The sequence below is a fragment of the Podarcis muralis genome, chromosome 4, assembly GCF_964188315.1.
Source record: "Podarcis muralis chromosome 4, rPodMur119.hap1.1, whole genome shotgun sequence".
In the NCBI taxonomy this organism is placed as follows: Eukaryota; Metazoa; Chordata; class Lepidosauria; order Squamata; family Lacertidae; genus Podarcis; species Podarcis muralis.
This window is the reverse complement of record NC_135658.1, coordinates 6,278,735-6,299,699: the sequence shown is the minus strand read 5'-3', so window position 1 is coordinate 6,299,699 and position 20,965 is coordinate 6,278,735. Positions and strand designations below refer to the sequence as shown.

The following is a 20,965-nucleotide window of genomic DNA, read 5'->3' as shown; positions in this document are numbered from 1 at the left end:
TCCAAATTTGTAGCTGTCATACCTCCTTTGGACATCCCATAGCCTAACTACGCACTGTGTGAAGGCCTTTCTTTTGTCTGTCCTGAATCCCCCAACACTCCGCTTCATCGGATGATTGAGAATTCTGGTGTTCCTCCCTCCCTCCCTTTCTCTGTGCCGTGCATCACTTTATAAGGTTTTTTTATCAAGTCCCCTCTTCCTCGTCTTCCCTGTTAACGTAAAAGCCCCCCCCCAATGCTGCAAAGTTTCTTCACGGGGGGGGGGGGTCGCGCTCCATCCCCTGGATCGACCGAGTCGCGCGACAAAACAACCAGGAGCCTTTTGCGTGGATGATGAACGTACTTATATTTTATCTACTTTAGCAAAAAAAAAAAAGGAAACCAAAAAATTAAAACGAAACGACAGTTGAGCCACTTAAAAAGAGGGTGTTGATGGGTGAGACACCAAAAACAGAGGAGCTGCAGGGTGTGTCCCGCTCCCCCCCCCCCGCAAGCTGCTCTTTGGCTTCTTCCCTCCCCTCCTTCCCATTAGGAAGAAGAAGACAACCCAACGCACCCTTCGTTGGTTCCCTCCCAAATCCTAAAAAGAAGGCCCAGCGTTCTGCGGGCAGCATCGGGAAAGTAATGCAGGTTGAACCCCCAAGTGGAAAGGGGCAGGCAGGAGCTGCAACGCATCTCAGCCCCCTAACCCAGAATTTCAGAGCCTTATTGGGGGGGGGGGAGGTAAATAATGAAAGCGAGCACAGCTGCCCTCCCCCCCGCCATCAGTGGGCCTCAGGATCCCGTCCCCTCGATAACCAATAGTGCGGTGCTCACCTCTTTAGGAGCTGGGCTTAGCATGCAGTGGTCAGGGCCTGCCCCCTCCTCAAACCTATTCATGTACAGGCTGACACCAATATGCCCCCCCCCACAAACACAGGAGGAGGAAGAAACGTGGGTCCGACCAGCCCCGGGGAGCTGGCAGCTGGCGGAGGCGATTGTCTCTGGGGCGCAAGTGGCAGGAAGTTCAGTGTATCGCTGATCCGTACAAGTCCCACTGCAGTGAAAAGCCGACCGTGGCGAAGGAGAGGAAAGGGAAAGTGGGAGGTTGTTAAAAAACAAGAAGTTACAGACGTCTGCGGGATCGGCATCAGGGGATCCCAAACTGTACAACCAGTTCTTCTTTCGCATCCACTCGGATCTGGGAGAGAGCACTGAAGGCGTACGCAGCTATCCGGGAGACCTGGGGGAGACGGGGAGAAGAGAGGGGTGAGCCGTATACAGGGCACTCCAGGAGAAGATTCACGTCACCCAAAAACCAGCATATTCTAGGGGGCAAGATTTGAACTCTGGGTTCGGTGGGGGGGGGCGAACCAAGCCTTTTTCAGTTTTAGACAAGGCCCGTATGCAAACTCAAAAGCGCCAGTGATTCAGCTTTTGCCAAAACGGGGACCTCTAGATGTTTTGGAATCCGAACACCCATCAGCCCCAGCCAGCACACGGAGGCCAAAACATCCCATGGTCCCCCGCGTGGCGAAGGCTGAACTGGATGTTGCTGGTGCGCAAGGCCACAGGTGAGGACGCAATGCCTCTGCTGCCAGGAGCAGCCTGTTTGCTGCCTGAAAGCAAAAATTCCGGGCAAAAGTTGACTCTCTCTTCAGAGCTGGGGATGCAACAGTCCTCCACCGCACCCCGCGGCAGCAGACTAGCTCTGGGCAGACCACACAAGCTCACGTTCCTGGCTGCTTTTGGCCCTGCGGAATTTGCCGCCCGAGGCAGCTGCTTGCCTCTGCCTCCTGGAAGGGCCCGGCCTTGCCTGCCCCCAATGCCTTCTTGTTTTTAGGGAGGACGGTGTCCCCTCACACCGTGGTCGTGCGACATCTACTCCGCCCCTTCTGGCTTCCAGGGGCAGATTTCACCCACCCAAAGTGCTTGTGAACATGCAGAGCGGCAGAAAGAGAAAACGGGGAGGTAGGGCCTAGGTTTGTCTGTTTTTGTTCTTATTTTTCTTACACATTTTGTGCTGTTTATATTGTAATTTTACGTTGTGATCTGCCCTGAGATCTATGGGTATAGGGCGGTATGCAAATGTAAAAAAAAAGTAAATACAGAAACTATAAAGGTAAAGGGACCCCTGACCATTAGGTCCAGTCGCGGATGACTGTGGAGCTGCGGCGCTCATCTCGCTTTACTGGCCGAGGGAGCCGGCGTAGAGCTTCCGGGTCATGTGGCCAGCATGACTAAGCCGCTTCTGGTGAACCAGAGCAGCGCACAGAAATGCCATTTACCTTCCCGCCAGAGTGGTACCTATTTATCTACTTGCACTTTGACCTGTTTTCAAACTGCTAGGTTGGCAGGAGCAGGGACCGAGCTATCGGGATTCAAACCGCCGACCTTCTGATCGGCAAGTACTAGGCTCTGTGGTTTAACCCACAGCGCCACCCACATCCCACAAAAACTGTAGAGACTGCTTAATCAGAAAACTCTCTGAAGCAGTGTACATGATGTGGCAGGACACGTCGATCCGGGACGAGAAAGTGGACCTGGATCCACCTGCAGATTCATCCAGCCCAGTTGTCCTCCTGGGCGCATCCAGCGACCCACAAAAGCAGGGGAAGGCAGCCAGAAGCGTCTCCCATGGCTGCTTCTCAGCAACCAGTCCTGAGAGGCACCATGGCAGCAGCTGCTGATAACCGCAGAGTGACTCTTGCCAGCTCCCTTTTTAAAAAGAGGATCTAATGTATTGATTAGATACTGAAGGGTGGCGTGGCCCAGCCCTGCAGGTGAGCATCAATGGTGCACGTGGCCAGCTCCCTCTGCCAGCTTCAAGAGCCAAAGCAGGGCTGGAATTCAGAGTTCCCCTCCACAACAACCCTGCGAGGGAGGTTCAGCTGATGCCCCAAAGGTCGCCCATGGAGGGAGCTTCATGCCTGAGTGGGGATTTGAACCCTAGTCTTCCAAGTCCTAGCCTGACACTCTACCCACTATGCCACGCGAGCTCTCTTTCGGGATGACACAGTTGTGGTCCAAACCCACCACCTGCAGGGCCACAGATGTTCTCCAGCCGTGCTTCAGGGGAACGGCGGAAGTGGGCGTCAGAGCCTCGTGGCCCTGCGGGGAGAGTACGCACCTGCTGCAAGTCTGCGAAGGGAACGGGGTCGCTGGCAAGCACTTGATGGGGCTGCGTGGTGAGCGATGGGAGCGTCGAGAGCTTCTTCCACTGCATCAGGTTGCTGCTCAACATGGCCAGCCTGGTGCTGGAATGAAAGGAAGGAGAAGAAAAGGGAGTGAGTGTGTGAGAGAGAGCGAGAGAGACTGACCAGGAGGGAGCAAAAAGTAGGAAGTGGGCATCTAGACTTTGCTCTAAGGTGTGGGATGACGACGGGGTCTGTGGACCACTTGTGGTCCAGGTCATTTGATGCTTGTAAAAATACAGACCTACAGCATCTAGTACAGCGTATTGCAATTGTTATAAAAGGCAAAAATAAAGAAAAGATCACCGAGGTGCTCAGAATTTTTCAGCAGTCCAGGGTGGGGAGTTCGGGAACAGCTGCCCTAAGGCCCATCTGGGCATAGCTGCCAACGTTTCCCTTTTTTTAAGGGAAATTCCCTTATTCCAAATAGGATTCCTTGCAAGAAAAGGGAAAAGTTGACAGCTATGGATCTGGGTGTTTTCCAGCAGACACTTCTGGCTCCTAAAATAACAGCAAAATTATTCCCTCGCCTCCCCACCCCCCACTAAATTATCCAGCTCAAACAAATAAAGGGTGGGATAGCCAGGAGTGGATCAGTTCAGCGACTCAAAGCAAATCCATAGACTCTGATCTGCCCACCCCTGGCTCTAAAGGGAGAACATTATTTCCATTTCTAGGTGAAGCAGGGTCAGGCCTGTGAAGCATCTCGGTCCCAGACCAGTTTGGACTCCCACAGCAGAGCAATTCTCAGTTGCCTGGTACCTAATTCGTCTGTTTAGCAGCCCACCACTTAAGTTTTGGGGTCCCGACAATTGGCAGGTGAAGGGCAAAGAATCAGGTGAGGAGAAGATGGGCCGGGGAGGAATTTCCGGGACAGAAGCAGGACAGAGTTGCTCTGGGCTCGCCGGGGGGGGGGCGGGGGGGGACCTACCTGTACTGCCTGGCTCTATCCATGTACTCATGCTGCTCCATGCCTTGCTGATCTGCGGCCGAAACGTCAATGATGTTGCTGCAAGAAAGCAAGGGCAGAGATCAGAGACCCCGACCCACCTGCTTCAGGTTCTCAGAGGGGAAGTGGATGTGCTGGACTCTGCAGCTGGTCTGGTGGTTTTTTTTTTAATAGCTCATTTAACGATCGTCTCGTGGGTAGCAAATCCCACCCAAACGCCAATTCATCTAACACTGGTTTCGGTTATAAAAGTTTTTGACCCGCTGTTTATACGTCTGACCTTGGAATACTGCCATATTGCCTCTTTTGTAAATTTCTTTCTCATCTCCTTATCTTATACTTGACCATGCACAATTGTTTTTTCTCTCTCTTTTCCTTTGAATTGTTGGAATACTTAGTTAGTCTTGTTTGTTAATAGTATTTTTTAAAAAAAAAACATAAAAGGAAGCAGAGAGGAGTGGGGACAGGAGGTTAAGAAGAGAAACTGGCACAATCTAAAAGATTCTGTTCCCGGCAATTATTACCAACAGAAGATGGTGATCTCTGTGGTAGCTGGTTTTTAAAAGATGTTTTAACTTGTTTTATTGTTGATGTGCTTGCCACCCTTGAGAGGAAGGGCGGTGTCAAATGCTGCTGCTGCTGGTTGCTTGTGAGTAACCAGTCAGGACTCTGACCTGTCTTTTACAGGTTTTACTGTGCAAAACTATTTACAGTGCAGATCTAGAAAGTTCATCTCCGTCTTAGTCACTTGCAGATTCTGAGAGTGGCCCCTTCCGGTTGCCCCCCAGCATAAGAACTTAGACACCCCAAATCTCTGCCTCCCCCCCCCCCTTACGTTTCAACCCTCTGCGTAAGCTGGGTGACGGAAACGGCATGACTGCCTCCTGGCCAGCCGGGCTAGGTTAGGTGCTTGGGCTCTCAGTAGCATCCTTGAGCCCTCCCCTCGCTTGGCTCCCCCCTTCCCCCTCTGCTCCACTGGAGGCGTGGCTTCGCTGCTCCTCAGAAGCACCTGAGGCTCTCTGTATCCCCCTGGCTCCCTCCCCTGTTCCAATGGCAGCCCCCTGACAGGTGGGATATAAATTCAGTAAAAGTAAATATCCTGCGCATACCCACCCTCCCAGCAGCTGACGGAGACCTGAGAATGGACTCTCCGCCAGCATGCCAAGCACGGACAGGCAGCTTCTGCACTGTACTTTTTACTCTGATTTTTCGGGTGCTGCAAACTTTAGATGTCGCTGGCCCAGAATCTTAATTGCCCAGCCTTGGGAAGACCTGCTCCCTGAAGGAGAAATTAACCCAAACTATCTGAGGGGTCACAGGGTCCCCCCTTCCTTGGAGGTTTCCCTTAGAATGTGTGAGACCAGCATAGCCGGTGCCCCACTGGAAGACCACAGGCAGGCCAGGAGGGAGCCCTTTCACTGATTGCCTCCCAATCCTTGGTCCTCTGAGCACGCAAGGTCCTTCCCACCCTCGGAGCTGTGCAAAAGGTGGTTCAGGAGGCTCCTCCGCCAGAGATACGTGAGGCCGGCTCTTGCCAAACTGGAGCTGCCCAGACGTTTTGAACTACAACTCCCAGCATCCCCAGCACCACGTAGGAACCTGGGGTTGATGGGAACTGTAGTCAAAAACGTCGCCCGGGTGGGGGAGGCTGCTTTTGGTACAGCACAGCCTGTTTTGGTCCTAGTCGTTCTGTTTGCAGGGGGGTTGGCCTAAATGGCCCTTTGGGTTCTTTCCAACTCTGCAATTCTATGTTTTTATGAATCCCATTTGACTTTTCACCTCCTCGTTAAAGAAAAACGTGCTCAACTCACATGGCTGTCTTGGCGAGGATCGATGACAGCAGAGCCTGCTCGTCCGTCCGGGCTGAAGGCAGGTTGTGGCAGTTGTGCTCGGCTCCATTTAAGGGCTTGGGTGGGCTGGAGGGAGTGGGCAGCAGGGGCTTAGACTCATCGCCCTAAGGTGGGGAAAAGCAAGGAGGAAAAGAAAGACAGCGGTCAGAATTTGCAGAGGACCCAGCAGCCACTGGCGGGCAAAGGAAGGGTCCCCAATCCAGTGTTCACTTGCTGCAGACTGTGTGCACACAGGAGTTAGAACACAGGAGTTAGAACGGCTCAATGTTCAACCCTGGTTCAGACATTTCGGGTGGGGGATGATGACAAATGCACAATGGAAGAGGGTATGCACCCCTCCTCTCAGCACACAGAGAGCCTGCTGCTGGAGCCAGACCACATTGCAAACTGCCTAGAACATCATCTTGCCTGACAAATCCCCCAACAGGTCCCTGTCCCCCTACCTGGGACAGCTGATCTATAGGAGCTGCTAGCTGAGAGAGCCAGGCAGTCCAGCAGCTCCTCTGAACACAGAATGTGCTTCTGACTTCCATTCTTAGGTCTTCCTCTCTGCCTTTGCCGAATTCAGTGCTCCTTCCCCAGGAGCAGAGGCCGCTTGTAAGAGGGGTGGCAGTGGGCAGATGAGAAATGAGTCAGGGACATGCGCAAGTGGCTAAGTGTGAAGCAGTAAAAATGAAAGTGCAACCATGTGAGCAGAATACTCCACGAGTCTTGGGATCTTTGTGCAATCATTGTGCAAGTCAATTGCATATCTGTGCAACTCAGACTTGAGGCAAGTGCTTAAGGCACTTCAGGGCTGGCAACCTCTTCCCAATCCCACTGGGTTCCAACAACTGCACTAACACTTAACTGTACAGAATAGGCACCTGAATGTAGAAGCAAATCCAAAGGGGTGGTGGTGGTGGTGGTGGAAACAGTAACTGGGATCTGTAAGTCCTTGGCGAGACCTGGAAGTACTTGCCAGTCAACTAATAAGAGTTCACTGGTTCCAGGCCCTTCTTCCCAGTTCTAAATATTAAGATTATACCAGCAAGAAAGCATCTGTAAAAAAATGATTTACCGTATTTTTCGCACCACAACACTCACTTTTTTCCTCCTAGAAAGTAAGGGGAAATGTCTGTGCGTGTTATGGAGGGAATGCCTACGGGTGGCGGGGGGGGGGGTCCTGCTGCAGTCGTGAGCAGAGGATCCATGGTTCCCCTTCCTTCCCTCCTCCATGGCTCACTTTGAAACAGCAAAGCGGGAGAAGAGCCGCTGAGTGGGGAGGAGAGAGGGACAGAGAGCCTGCTTGCTTTAAAGGAGCAAAGCGGGAAAGGAGAGGAGAGGAGCCGCTTACAGGAGTCCGGTTGGCTCTCTGTCCCTCTCTCCTCCCCACTCGCTAAACAGCAGCAACGTTTTTTCAAGCAGGCTCTCTGTCTCTCTCTCCTCCCCACTCCTCTTATAAGAGCCTTCTCTCCTTATACCCCTCTTCTTCATTATTAGCAGCATCCTTCTCCACCCACCCCAGGCTTGTTCCTTGTCCCTTGAGTGCTTTTCCTTCCCTCCCCACTTAAAACATGGTTACAAAGCACGGATCCACATGGATCCTCAGGATTTTTGCACTGGGTCACCCCAAATTCACCATCAGATCACATAGCATGTCCATGGCTACAGCTTGCACCAAAAAAATAACGCACCCACTGTTGCCTGGGGCCACAATGGTGCAAAAACGTGGTTACAAAGCACGGATCCACATGGATCCTCAGGATTTTTGCATTGGGCTACCCCAAACTCACCGTCAGATCACATGTCTGTGGCCACAGCATGAACCACAAAAATCATAGATCCACTGTTTCGTTTAGAATATTTTTTTTCTTGTTTTCCTCCTTTAAAAACTATGTATGTGTTATGGTTGGGAGCGTGTTATAGAGCAAAAAATACGGTAAATCTAGTCTTACTGACTAGTGATTTAAATCGTGATTTTAATCAAATCCACCTTGGCTGCAGATCCTCTCCCTTGCCTGCACTGGCTCAGCTGGAAAAGCGACAGAATTCTGGGCTGAGAAGCAACCAGCGGCTGGTTTCCTGAGCTTCTCCCCGCTGGTGTTGCTCTGGACACCCCTTGCCCACCCACCCCCAAATAGTTTTTAATTGCATAGTTCCATGTAAATGCCTACAGTGAATGCACAGCAAATGCGGCTTCCACCCATTGCAGTGCTGAAAAGGAATGCGTTGGACAACAAACAGCTAATCTGTTTTTCGTTGTTCTGGAGCAAGAGTCCATGTGCTCATGAAGGATCATGGCAATACTATGACTTTACTGAATTGTATCGTTTTGTTGTTTTCATTTGAATTTGTTGTTGTTTGCCTTATACGCTAAGGTGTTTGGCATTAAAATGATAGCAATGTGTGTTGTTTTTTAATGCCACTGCAATCACTGTGAGCTACTTTGAGCTCGACATAGGTTGCTGGAAAAGCAGGATACAAATATTAAATCAACTCAGCTTAACGTAACAAGTTCCTCCTGCTCACAAGTAGCCCAACAAGCACAGGTCACCTTTGGCCCTGACTGGGTAGCATCCCTTCACGAGGGGACCACATTTCTGAGTATCCTTCTGGAAAAGGAGGCTGACGTACCATGACACCTTTTCTCCAAGCTGGTGTCCCCTCCAGATGCTGGCAGACATGCCCCGCTTCTCTTGCCTTCCTCAGCTCGGGCTCCCTCTCCCCCTCGCCCCTATTTCCAGCGGGCTCCTTGGCTTTCAAACCCCTGGGCAGGTCCCAAATCACTCCAAAGGGGCACTCGGCTTCCACCAAGTACTCACCTCTCATTCATACAGCCAGACAGACCCACCAGGCCTCTCTCAGGAATGCTCAGAGCACAAACTCTGGCAAGGCAGTTCCCTGCAGCTCCTGAAACCCGACCCCTCCAAGGTGTTGCTCCCACTACCACTGCTGTCCTCATAATTGGAAACAGACCAAGGCCTTGTTCCCTTCTGATCGCAGCCAACTTCAGCTGCCTGGCTTGCTACCTGCAAAGGTGTGAGGCAGAGCAACCAATCTTTGTCCCCAGCCCCAGAAAAGGCAGTCCCATCCCTCTGGGCAAACTCCTCGGGGGCACCCTGGCCCAGGGCTTTTATTTCAGACAGAACTCACCGCAACTCAGTACCGGTCCCTCTCAGTTGGGTGCCGTTGCCGTTCTTGGTGAGTTAAAAGGTAACGGTAAAGGAACCCCTGACCGTTAAGTCCAGTCACAGACGACTCTGGGGTTGCGGCGCTCATCTCGCTTTACTGGCCAAGGGAGCCGGCATTTGTCCGCAGACAGCTTCTGGGTCATGTGGCCAGCAGGACTAAAACGCTTCTGAAGAACCAGAGCAGCGCACAGAAACGCCATTTACCTTCCCGCCAGAGTGGTACCTATTTATCTACTTGCACTTTGACGTGCTTTCGAACTGCTAGGTGGGCAGGAGCAGGGACCGAACAACGAGAGTTTACCCTGTCACAGGGATTCGAACAGCCGACCTTCTGATCGGCAAGCCCTAGGCTCTGTGGTTTAGACCAGTGTTCCCCAACCTTGGGCCTCCAGCTGTTTTTGGACTACAACTCCCATCATCCCTCGCTAGCAATACCAGTGGTCAAGGATGATGGGAATTGTAGTCCAAAAACAGCTGGAGGCCCAAGGTTGGGGAACACTGGTTTAGACCACAGTGCCTTGGTGAGTTATGGTGCCTCTTTTTCTAGAAAAATAGCACTGCCGTGGCCTCTTATGGGCACTGTATGGGCATGTGGAGCCCGAGTGGTCCGGCACAAGCTTACTCAACCCTCAGTCACATCTCTGCATTTGATAGGAAGCAAAGGGAAAGACAGATCTGTGCATATTTGGGATACAGAGCCTGAGCACGTAGATAGACAAACCTAATACTGAGGGCATGATCCCCCTTCTCCCCTCCTCTTGCCTGACAACAGAGCCCACTTGGCTGCACCAACCATGCAATAGTATCCTAGAATCCTAGAGTTGGAAGAGACCACAAGGGCCATCGAGTCCAACCCCCTGCCAAGCAGGAAACACCATCAGAGCACTCCTGACATATGGTTGTCAAGCCTCTGCTTAAAGACCTCCAAAGAAGGAGACTCCACCACACTCCTTGGCAGCAAATTCCACTGTCGAACAGCTCCGAGCAAGACTACAGAAGGAAAACAATTTCCCCCCTCTAGCTGCTGCTTGCAGAGTTCCCACTCCAGGCCTCAGAGACATCCACGCCTGTTGTGCAATGGGCAAATGCTCTTCCTGCCTGCGAAGGGGATTCCACCAGAATCTCTGAGTCACCTTCCCGGCTGCTGCTGCTGCTGCTGCTGCTTACTTCTGGTCCTTCTGGCACTTCCCAAGCAAAGGGCTCTCTGTTCCCATGGCAACGCCTGACAAGAGCTCCCTCAAAAGTCTTAACTGCTCCCCAGTGCCCATGAAGCCTACATGGGACTCAGCCATGTGGGAAAGGAGTCCCATGAAGTACAACCACCAGGGCAGACGGCTGTGCTAGTCCTAAACAAAACCAAGGCAGCCTTGCAGGACCCACGCCAAGTGTGACTTCCAGGTGTGCCCTGCAACAGTCAAACGGAATCTCCAGGTGCAACAGGACCCTCCCAGCGCCAAGTTCCTTCGTGTTTTAAGAGGCGCCTTGCGAGCCCCAGACAGGCTGGAAAGGCAAAAGTAAAAGGAAGCTACACAGAATCTACGCAAGAGAACTTTCTGTTCTTTCTTTGAACCAAAGAGGGCTGGAGAACATACGAGGAAGATCTGTTTCGAAAAGTTCTGCTTTCTTTCTCGGCCGCAAGGCTAAGAATTAAAACCACACGGTAACTTTTTGTCTTGCCAGAAGGGATGAAGGATGGACAAAGCGATACATTTTCACTTCAGTTCTTTTAATGCAAAAACATGCATAATTCCCAGCATCAAGAGGGTTCCCTGCTGTTCTCCCTGACTCCCAAATCTTCATGCCTCCCAAAGGGAACCACGCTGGTGCCCACACCTGAAAATGGTATCTAAGGAGCTATTTTGTCACCTGTCATTTCACCAGAGGAAGATGCCTTGTATCAAGGCCCTTGTTCATGTGCCTCCTCCTCGAGAGGTCTGGAAGGTGGCAGCACGAGAACAGGGCCTTCTTTGCAGTGGCTCCCCATCTGTGCAATGCTCTCCCCAGGGAAGTTCACCTGGTGCCTTCATTATACACCTTTAAGCGCCAGGCAAAAGCGTTCCTTTTTAACCAGGCCTTTGGTTGATTTGATTGGCATCCTATGCCCTTTTAAAATGTTGGGGGTTGGCAGGGTTAATGGGTTTTGTTTGTATTTTGATTATGTATTTTGTGGCTTTCAATCAATCAATCAATTTCCTTTATTCGACCGATAGTCAGAAATAAAACATTACACAATAATTATAAACTACAACATCATAGGGGTACATAAATAAGGTAGGGCCACAGTACTAGACCTCTCACAGATAACCCACATCAAAGCATTCAGTTATACGTTTCCGACACTTGAGTGCCAGGAAAAGGAATTTAGCCACTGACAAAGTTGTTTTCCCAGAAGACTTATTTAGCAGATATGCTGTCTGCTTTCCTCTTTGTCGGGAACTGAGCTGGGGTAAGTATGGAGTTATAAGATACTGTCTTAAATCGTTATAGAAGGGACAGCTCAGTAAAATGTGCTCTGTGGATTCTACCTCACCCAATGCACAGTGGCATAATCTCTGGTCATATGGGACTCCTCCATATCTTCCCTTCAGAACCGCCGAGTCAAGAACATTCAGCCTAGCCGCAGTAAATAGTCTGCGGTATTCCACGTAGTGGATATCCGCCAGGTAGCGAGCTGGAGCAGCCCGATACAACTGCTCCCCCAGAAACAACCCAGGTTTCACACGGGCTATGTCCTCCTGTCTGGCAATATCCCTTAATCTTTGAGCGATCACCGCCTTTGCGTGGCTATACGTCATGGACTCTATATAAAGGGAGGACAACCCGCACTTCTGCACTTCCTCCACTATCTCCCCTTCCCATGGAGATTTAAAGTTATCCCTCATTTTGTGGCTTTATATTTTGATTTTATTCTGTGAACTGTCCTGAGACCTCCGAGTATAGGGTGGTATATTTATTATTATTATTATTATGATGATGATGATGATGATGTCAGACCAGTGGCCAAAGTAAAAAGTCACCTCAGGAGAAAGGAGCCTGGGTGGCTGAAGGGGCCCCTTCTCCCTTTCAGGCTCTGCATGCTCCACCCATAACACACAAGCACGGAGAGCATTAAGCAGTAAGGGCCAATGGAAACTGACGTGCCAGTGTGCCAGAGGTAAACACCATGATTCCAGGAAAGGGCTGACATGATCCACTCTTCCCTTCACTGTGATAAGATCGGCAGAGAAAGTAAACAAAGAGAAGAAGTATCCCACTTCTAACTATTGTTGTACTGCGGGTGCAACCTTGAAGGCAACATAAAGGTATTTTAAATGAAAAAATAAACAATGTTGTTAAGAGGCTAGCAATGCTAGTTGGTTGAAAGGCTAGTACAAATGCTTGGATAATCGCAATCTCTCTCTCTCACTCACACAGAGTATTTCCCCACCCTTTGACGGCTCCGGTGACAGTTTCACAGGTGCCCTTCAAGATGACAGCGATAGAGGCCACCAAGAATAGCAGCAGGAGAGATAGAAAGTGAGCAGGCTGACAGCCCAGAACAGCTGATCTGGCTGGGCTTGCCAAGTAACAGAGATCTGTGAGTTCAGGCCAAGGCATTTCTGCACTCTCCCCCCCACCCCCAACTGCCCAAATACACACAACCTGGCCGAGGCATGAGCAACAAAGATGAAACCTCAGATCTGAAGGGAAGAGGATATTTCTGAAGACCTCTCTATCTTGGTCATGTGAGAAGCAAGAATCTACTACAAATAGAAAGAGGATTCTCTCCTATGCTTCAAAAACAAACCAAGCCAGGGTGCCTAGCAATACAGGAGCTGTTTTGTACTAGTAATTCTGCTTACTGATTATGGTTATTATTCTAGCCTTATACAATATACTATATGCCAGCCACTAAGCGCCGTGGACTTGCCGATCGCATGGTCGGCGGTTCGAATCCCCGCGGCGGGGTGCGCTCCCGTCGTTCGGTCCCAGCGACTGCCAACCTAGCAGTTCGACAGCACGTCAAAGTGCAAGTAGATAAATAGGGACCGCTTACTAGCGGGAAGGTAAACGGCGTTTCCGTGTGCGGCTCTGGCTCGCCAGAGCAGCTTCATCACGCTGGCCACGTGACCCGGAAGTGTCTGCGGACAGCGCTGGCTCCCGGCCTCTAGAGTGAAATGAGCGCACAACCCCAGAGTCTGTCAAGACTGGCCCGTACGGGCAGGGGTACCTTTACCTATATGCCAGCCACTAACAAGGGCACCTGCAAAGAGCCTCCAGGCAACCAAATTTTTGTTTCATTCAGGCTGCACAGCGCAGGGTGAACTGACATTCAGGTAAAACACATCAGAGTAATTTCCAACGCCGCTTCATAGCCAGGGCTTCTCCTCACAACTCTACCTTGGCTGCTTGGAATGCAAAATATTTTCCTAGGCCTGCCTGGGCTCCCTTTCCCTGCCTTATCAAGCCTGCACGTTTGAGAGCAGTGAGAATGTAACAGAGCTTGCATTTCATTACAGGGAAGTCATATGACTTGAATTTGGGAAGTTGTGCTTTAGGCAAAGGGGAAGGCTGAACACTGGGGCTCAAAGAGGTACCCTGTTGCTTCACATGCTGCAGGAGCCAAAACACACCACAACAGAGAGGCAGGCTAGAAAGCAGCAGAACAGGCTCTGCTCCGGCCACACCCATCTGGGCTGCAGGTTGCCTCACCTGCAATGTGGGAGGGGACCCAACTGGAGGCTTTGCCAGAAACCAAGAAAGGCAATGATAACTGAACAGCGGTGGCATGTTTCCCTCCCAAGATAAATTTCTTAAACTCTGAAGCAACAGGTACTAGGGGCATATAGCACCACAGACCGTGCTATATGAGATCAGGAGACTGAAGCAGACAAGAGAGAGCCTTGCCTGCAAGCTGCACATCTCTTCTCCTTACTAAGGCATGACAATGTGAAGGAACAAAGTGTCACAAATGACAAGTACAGAACAGGATGCAGGGAAGAGCAACAGGCGGAGAAACCACAGTGACAAAGGAGGTGGAGGAAGACTCGCAGGGTGCGAAAGACGGAGGCCAGCATCGCTTAACTGGCCAGTAGTGTAGGCGGGGAAGCGGAGGGCGATTCCTTCCCACGCCTCCCCAAGCCCAATATCCTCGGCTTCCTTCTTCCTTCCCAGCAATGCATTTCTGGGCACATGCTCGGAGCCCACCTAGCGCCCTCTCCAGCCCCCCACCCCGAGGCGCGCGCACGGCAGGGGGTCTCCCCCAGGGGTGACAACTCGGACACTATATTGGGGGGGGGGCAGGTCTAAGCCCCACCCCGCATAATTGATCACATGCGCACCACCTGAAGGGCCATGCCCATCGCCAGGGGGAGGGCAAAGGGACCTCGGCCGCTGGGAGTTGGCTCCGAGGGTCTCCACGCGCACCAGGCCCGGGAGGGAAGCGCCTGCTCTTTTTTTATTCAAAATTAAAACAAAACATATTATCCAGAAACATATCATCCTTATTTTCCCCCCATTTTCCCTCCCTCCCCCCCACCCATCCCGACTTCCCTCAGTCCCAGTCTCAAAGAATGCTGTTTTCTGCATGTTATGCAGTTGTACAGATCCTCAAACTATTTAGCTGATTATTATCAATAGAAAGTTTGTGACTGTTTATTCCAAGCCAGCCAAGGAGTCCAGTTCGCTTGGCTGCGCCTTCAAATACTTGGTCAAGGGTCCCCAAGCTCTCCTTGTCCCGGAGCTTGTGTGTCGGCGCCTCCTCGAAGGGGGGGGGGTCATGGGGACCCTCAGAGCCCCCTCACCCGCCCGCCCTTCTCCCCGGCCCCAGGGACCACCCCAGCCTCAGAACCGCCTGCCCAGAGAGGCGGGGAGCGTGGCCAGGAGCGCCCCCCCCCAAGGCAGGGAAAGGCCTCCCCTCCCCTCTCACCTGGTCCGAGGCCTCGTTCTCGCTGCTGTAGCAACACCCCATGGCGGCGTCCGGAGAGCGGCCTGGCCTGGCGGGTCACATGCGGCGTCGGGCGAGGCCCTCCGGCGGCGGCGGCTTCGGCGACCCCTGCCTGCCTGTCTCCGCCGCTCTCTCGTGCTTCTTCCCCTCCCTGCCCTTCTTCCGGCCACGTGACTTTCGCTCTACGGGGGGGAAGGTGTTTTTTCACGTGACCCCGCGGCTACAACATCCGGGGCAGGCGAAGGGCGGGCGAGGGAGGCGAGCTCACGTGATGCGGAACAGGAGGAATAGGGGGAGGAGCTTGGGGGGCGTTTTTTTTTTTGTTTCCCCTCCGGACGCGCCAACCAGCCGCGCGGACGGGGCGCGCGTGCGCAGTCGGAGAAAAGGCGTTTCCCAGGGAGGAATCGTACGGCGGCGAGTGCGCATGCTCGCTGAGGGCGGGCATAGTAATAGGAATACACATTAATGGCAAGACCCTAATTGTAATAATAATTAATAACAAGAATAATAGTAGGAATAAACATTAATGTCAAGACCCTAATTGTAATAATAATTAATAACAAGAATAATAGTAGGAATAAACATTAATGTCAAGACCCTAATTGTAATTAATAATAATAATAATAAACATTAATGTCAAGGCCCTAACTGTAATAATTAATATTTATAATAATAATTTTTAAAAAAAACATTAATGTCAAGGCCTGAATAATGTCAAGGTCCTAATTGTAATAATAATAATAATTATAATAAACATTAATGTCAAGGCCTTAATCGTATTGATAATAAAAATAGGATTAAGCATTAATGTCAATGCCTTAATTGTAATAAGAATAAACATTAATGTCAAGGCCTTAATTGTTACTTAACAAGGAAAATAGACTTCTTATTCAGAGGAATAATATCCTTCCCTTATTTGTCCCTTAGGAAAGAAGAGTAAATTCACTGTCAAGTAATTCCAGAGCCTCCACTTCTTCTTCCTGAAACGCCACCCTCTGCACAGTCCCGCAGGACCATGCCCCAAGGAGCTTACAATTCAGGCTGTGGGAAGAATAAGAAATGGAAGTAAGGGCAGTGAGAGGAGGGGAAATGCTGGGCCTTAATAACCGTGGAGTGGGAAGGGACCCCAGGGGTCCTCTAGTCCACCCCATCCCCACAAGGCAGGAATCTCAGCTAAAGCATCCCTGACAGCAGGCCACCAGCCTCTCCTTAAAAACCTCCACGGAAGGAGAGTCCACCGCCTCCTGAGGGAGACCACAGGAAGGAAGTGTATAAAGTCCATGATTCTTTGAGTGCCCTTAAAAAGTTATACAGTGGTACAGTAGCTCGTAAGACGAATGCCTCGCAAGACGGAAAACTCGCAAGACGAAAGGGTTTTTTGTTTTTTGAGCTGCTTCGCAAGACGGAAACGTCTTGCAAGTTTGTTTCCTTTTTCTTAACACCGTTAATACAGTTGCGACTTGACTTCGAGGAGCAACTCATAGCACCCTTTTTTGAGGTTTTTGAAGACTTTGGTGATTTTTGAAGCTTTTCCAAAACTTTTCCGACACCGTGCTTCGCAAGACGAAAAAAATCGCAAGACGACAAAACTCGCGGAACGAATTAATTTCGTCTTGCGAGGCACCACTGTACAGTACACCCATCTCAACCTATTACAGTGGTGCCCCGAAAGACGAATGCCTCACAAGACGAAAAACTCGCTAGACGAAAGGGTTTTCCGTTTTTTTAGTCGTTCTGCAAGACGAATTTCCCTATGGGCTTGCTTTGCAAGACGAAACGTCTTGCGAGTTCTTGCGAGTTTGTTTCCTTTTTCTTAAAGCTGCTAAGGCGTTAATAGCCGCTAAGCCGCTAAGCTGTTAATAGCCACTAAGCCGCTAAGCTGTTAATAGCCGCTAAGCGCCGCTAAGCCGCTAATAGCCGTGCTTCGCAAGAGGAAAAAACCGCAAGACGAAGAGACTCGCGGAAAGGATTAATTTCGTCTTGCGAGGCACCACTGTAGATGAAAAAATCTCCATTACTGTCACATTGAACAACACCCCTTTGGGGGGGATAGAACTAAAACCGCCTGCTTTGGCTGATTCAGACGCAGAAATATCCGCTGCTATCTGGCTATGGCAGAATTCACATGAAACCTTTGTTCTACGGAGGAATTTTGGTGGGGTAATAGATGATGAGCTTGCTATCTATGGCTGTGACAGGTGTCGTCCCACCAGAGGCAACAGCACATATTCAAGGCAAATCTAAAAAAATGTAGTATAAACGCTGACAATTGCCTGCAAGGGCTCCAGTTGGAGAACAGCCTTGACCAAAGGTGTCATGGGCTTTGAAGACACTCGAACTCAGGACGCAAGGGAGAAGCGTGCTAAGAGGAAGGCACGCTTGGCAAATCCACACCGGGATCAACTCCTGCCCGGAAACCTATGTCCCCACTGTGGAAGGATGTGTGGATCCAGAATTGGCCTCCATAGTCACTTACGACTCATTGTTAAGACCATGTTCATGGAAGATGCTATGAGGGGGAAAACTGCTCCTTTTCCCATATGGGGTACCCAAGAGCCCATACAGAGTCCTTTTGTAGGTTCTCTATCAGTAGGAGAAAATAACAGAGACTCACTAGAGAATATTGAGAAGCAAAGCAGCTAGTAAGCCTGATCTTTATTAAAGCTGTTGCAACAGGGTGCTCCCCTCACACGCAGGAGGGGGGAGGGACCCTGAACAAAGGTGTGCCCGCCCTTATACTTTTTAAATTGCCCACCCTCAAACTCCAGACCACCCCCAGAAACATCATACATACATCACAGAAGGGGTGTATCCCAGGACCACCTCCCCTAATACATCATACATACATCAGAGAGGGCGGTCTAAAACAGAATCCTGAGTGTGTTGTTTATCTCCTGTCTGATTGCATTATCTGGGTTTTGGCCACTCTTTTGTTATTAAAGGTAAAGGGACCCCTGACCATTAGGTCCAGTCGTGACCGACTCTGGGGTTGCGGCGCTCATCTCGCTTTATTGGCTGAGGGAGCCGGCGTACAGCTTCCGGGTCATCTGGCCAGCATGACTAAGCCGCTTCTGGCAAACCAGAGCAACGCACGGAAACGCCGTTTACCTTCCCGCCGGAGTGGTATACCTATTTATCTACTTGCACTCTGACGTGCCTTCAAACTGCTAGGTTGGCAGGAGAGCAGGGACTGAGCAACAGGAGCTCACCTCGTCATGGCAAGTCCTAGGCTCTGTGGTTTAACCCACAGCGCCACCCGCGTCCCCTTTTGTTATTATAACTACTTAATTCCTGAATCCAGGTCATTGGCTGACCTTATTCACACCTTAAATGTGCCCTTAAGGCAGGATTTGTGAGCACAGAGACAATGGGGAGATTTCCCATTTCCTTCGACCTTGCAGAGAAATATTTGAGGTCATTTTGGGAGAGAGAAAATGGTTTCAGTACTTTTCTGTGGGTTTCAGACATGTGGTTTACATATTTGTATGTGTTTGCTTGGTACATTTATGAATATCTATTTTATACAGTGGTGCCTCGCAAGACGAAATTAATTCGTTCCGCGAGTTTTGTCGTCTTGCGATTTTTTTCGTCTTGCGAAGCACGGTGTCGGGAAAGTTTTGGAAAAGCTTCAAAAATCACCAAAGTCTTTAAAAACCTCAAAAAAGGCTACCACACCGCGTTCTATGAGTTGCTCCTCGAAGTCAAGTCGCAACTGTATTAACGGTGTTAAGAATAAGGAAACAAACTTGCAAGACGTTTCCGTCTTGCGAAGCAAGCCCATAGGGAAAATCGTCTTGCGAAGCAGCTCAAAAAACAAAAAACCCTTTCGTCTGGCGAGTTTTCTGTCTTGCGAGGCATTCGTCTTGCGAGGTACCACTGTATATATAAGACCTTTAAATTCTTATAACAAAGACAATCTTACTCGGCTACGAGTGATCTTCAGAGAAGAAGAATTGAAGACAAAAGTGTGGCTGCTGATAGCCCTGGTACAATTGTCCAACACTGGGGGCAGCATTGCAAGAAACAATATAAGCCAGGGGTCAGCAACTTTTTCAGCCGTGGGCCGGTCCACTATCCCTCAGACCACAAATTCCTATGCCCCACAAATAACCCAGAGATGCATTTTAAATAAAAGGACACATTCTACTCATGTAAAAACACGCTGAATCCCGGACCGTCCGTGGGCCAGATTTAGAAGGTGACTGGTCCGCATCCGGCCCCCGGGCCTTAGGTTGCCTACCCCTGACATAAGCTCTTGGTCCATCAGGAAAATACTAAATCCAGGGATCCTCGATGCCTGTAAAACCAACTGGAAAATCTCTTAGCACAAACCAAAAGATGACTTAACAGCAGGCAAGCTTTCCAGAACTCTTCCTCTGGCTGGAAGCTAAAAGCAAAAGAGGAAGGTCATGATGCTTTGTGGTCTGTGTTTAGTCACATACTTAGATGACAAAGCATCTAGTGGCACTTTAAGCACTTACAGATTTATTGTTACAGGAGGCTCTTTTTTTTGGGGGGGGGTGTCACCTGGATCCCTTCCAGGCTTGTGATCCTGCATCCAGCAAGGGCTAGAACAGCAGGAAAGGCAGCGGAGCCTGCCAAACCAGTTCCTTTGTTAAGGGGATGGCTTTGGCTGGCCAGCTTAATGGAGTCATCCGCATCTCAAAGAATGTGCCAGGTTTCAAGAGCTGCAACTCTAGTGATGGGGCTCTCTGGGAAACGGGGGGGGGGGGTAGGCATTTTCCCTTCACTTGGCTGGTAGATGGAAGAAGGATAGCTGGAAAAAGACTGGATGATGAAGGCTGGAAGCTGCAGGACACAAGATGTCTTGCACTGTTGTAAACAAAAATCTACCCTTTTTTCCCTTATGGGATATCCAAGAGCTCATATAGAGTCCTTATGTAGGTTCTCTATTGGTAGGAGAAAATAACAGAGGCCAACCAGAGAATATTGAGAAGCAAAGCAGCTAGTAAGCCTGATCTTTATTAAACTGTTGCAACAGGGACCTCACTCACCACACGCAGGAGGAAGGAGGAACCCAGAACAATGGCGCGCAAGGCCTTATATAGACAATTTAAATTCCCTGCCCTGGAGCTCAAGACCACCCCTCCATACTTCATACATACATCACAGAAGGGGTGTAACCTAAGACCACCCCCACCCCAGATACATCATACCTATATCACAGAAAAGACAGTCTACAGCAGAAATCTGAGTGACACGCAGGAGGGAGGAGGAACTGAGAACCCAGGTGGGTCCACCCTTATATAGACATTTTTAATTGCCCGCCCTGGAGTTCAAGACCACCCCCAGATACATCATACCTACATCACAGAAAAGGTGGTCTACAGCAGAAATCTGAGTGTCTTGTTTATCTCGTCTGACAGGTTTACCTGTTAATGCTCACTTGATTGGATACCCTGGGGAGCCTGGCCAGTCTTCTGTAATGACAAATACTTGGTTCCTGAGGTCACAGGCTCACACCCTATTCATATCTTAAATGTGCCCTTAAGACAGGATTTGTGAAGGAAAAGGACAATGGGCAGGTTTCCCACTTTGACCTTGCAGGGAAATAATTGAGGTCAATTTGTTCAGGACTTTTTTTCTCTAGGGTTTTCAGACATGTGGTTTATATATTTATGTATGTGTTTGCTTGGTACTTTTATGAACATTTATTACATATCTAAGACCTTAAAATTCTTATCACAGCGCTGTGGTAGAATTTGGAAAACCAAGGGGGAACCTATGGGAGTGCTAGCACCGTGAGCCCCTCCATCCTATGCTCAGGTTGCATATATGTGCCAGTTAAACCACATATCCTAAAGACACAAGGAGGTCTCTTCTGACCTCTTCCAAAGGAAACAGAACCCTGGAGCCCCTTCCCCCTTGGAGACT

The 20,965-nt window shown here is 50.1% G+C and overlaps 1 protein-coding gene across 1 annotated transcript; it reads right to left on the bottom strand.

The window, feature by feature from the left end:
- Positions 1-326: 326 nt before the first annotated feature.
- LAMTOR1 (late endosomal/lysosomal adaptor, MAPK and MTOR activator 1) lies at positions 327-15,244 on the bottom strand. Its single transcript, XM_028725773.2, has 5 exons — positions 15,053-15,244; positions 5,933-6,075; positions 4,104-4,181; positions 3,109-3,235; positions 327-1,221 (listed from the first exon to the last, which is right to left on the bottom strand). The coding sequence occupies exons 1-5, from the start codon at positions 15,092-15,094 to the stop codon at positions 1,129-1,131; spliced, it is 483 nt and encodes a 160-aa protein (XP_028581606.1). The 5' UTR covers positions 15,095-15,244; the 3' UTR covers positions 327-1,128.
- Between the last annotated feature and the right edge of the window lie 5,721 nt (positions 15,245-20,965).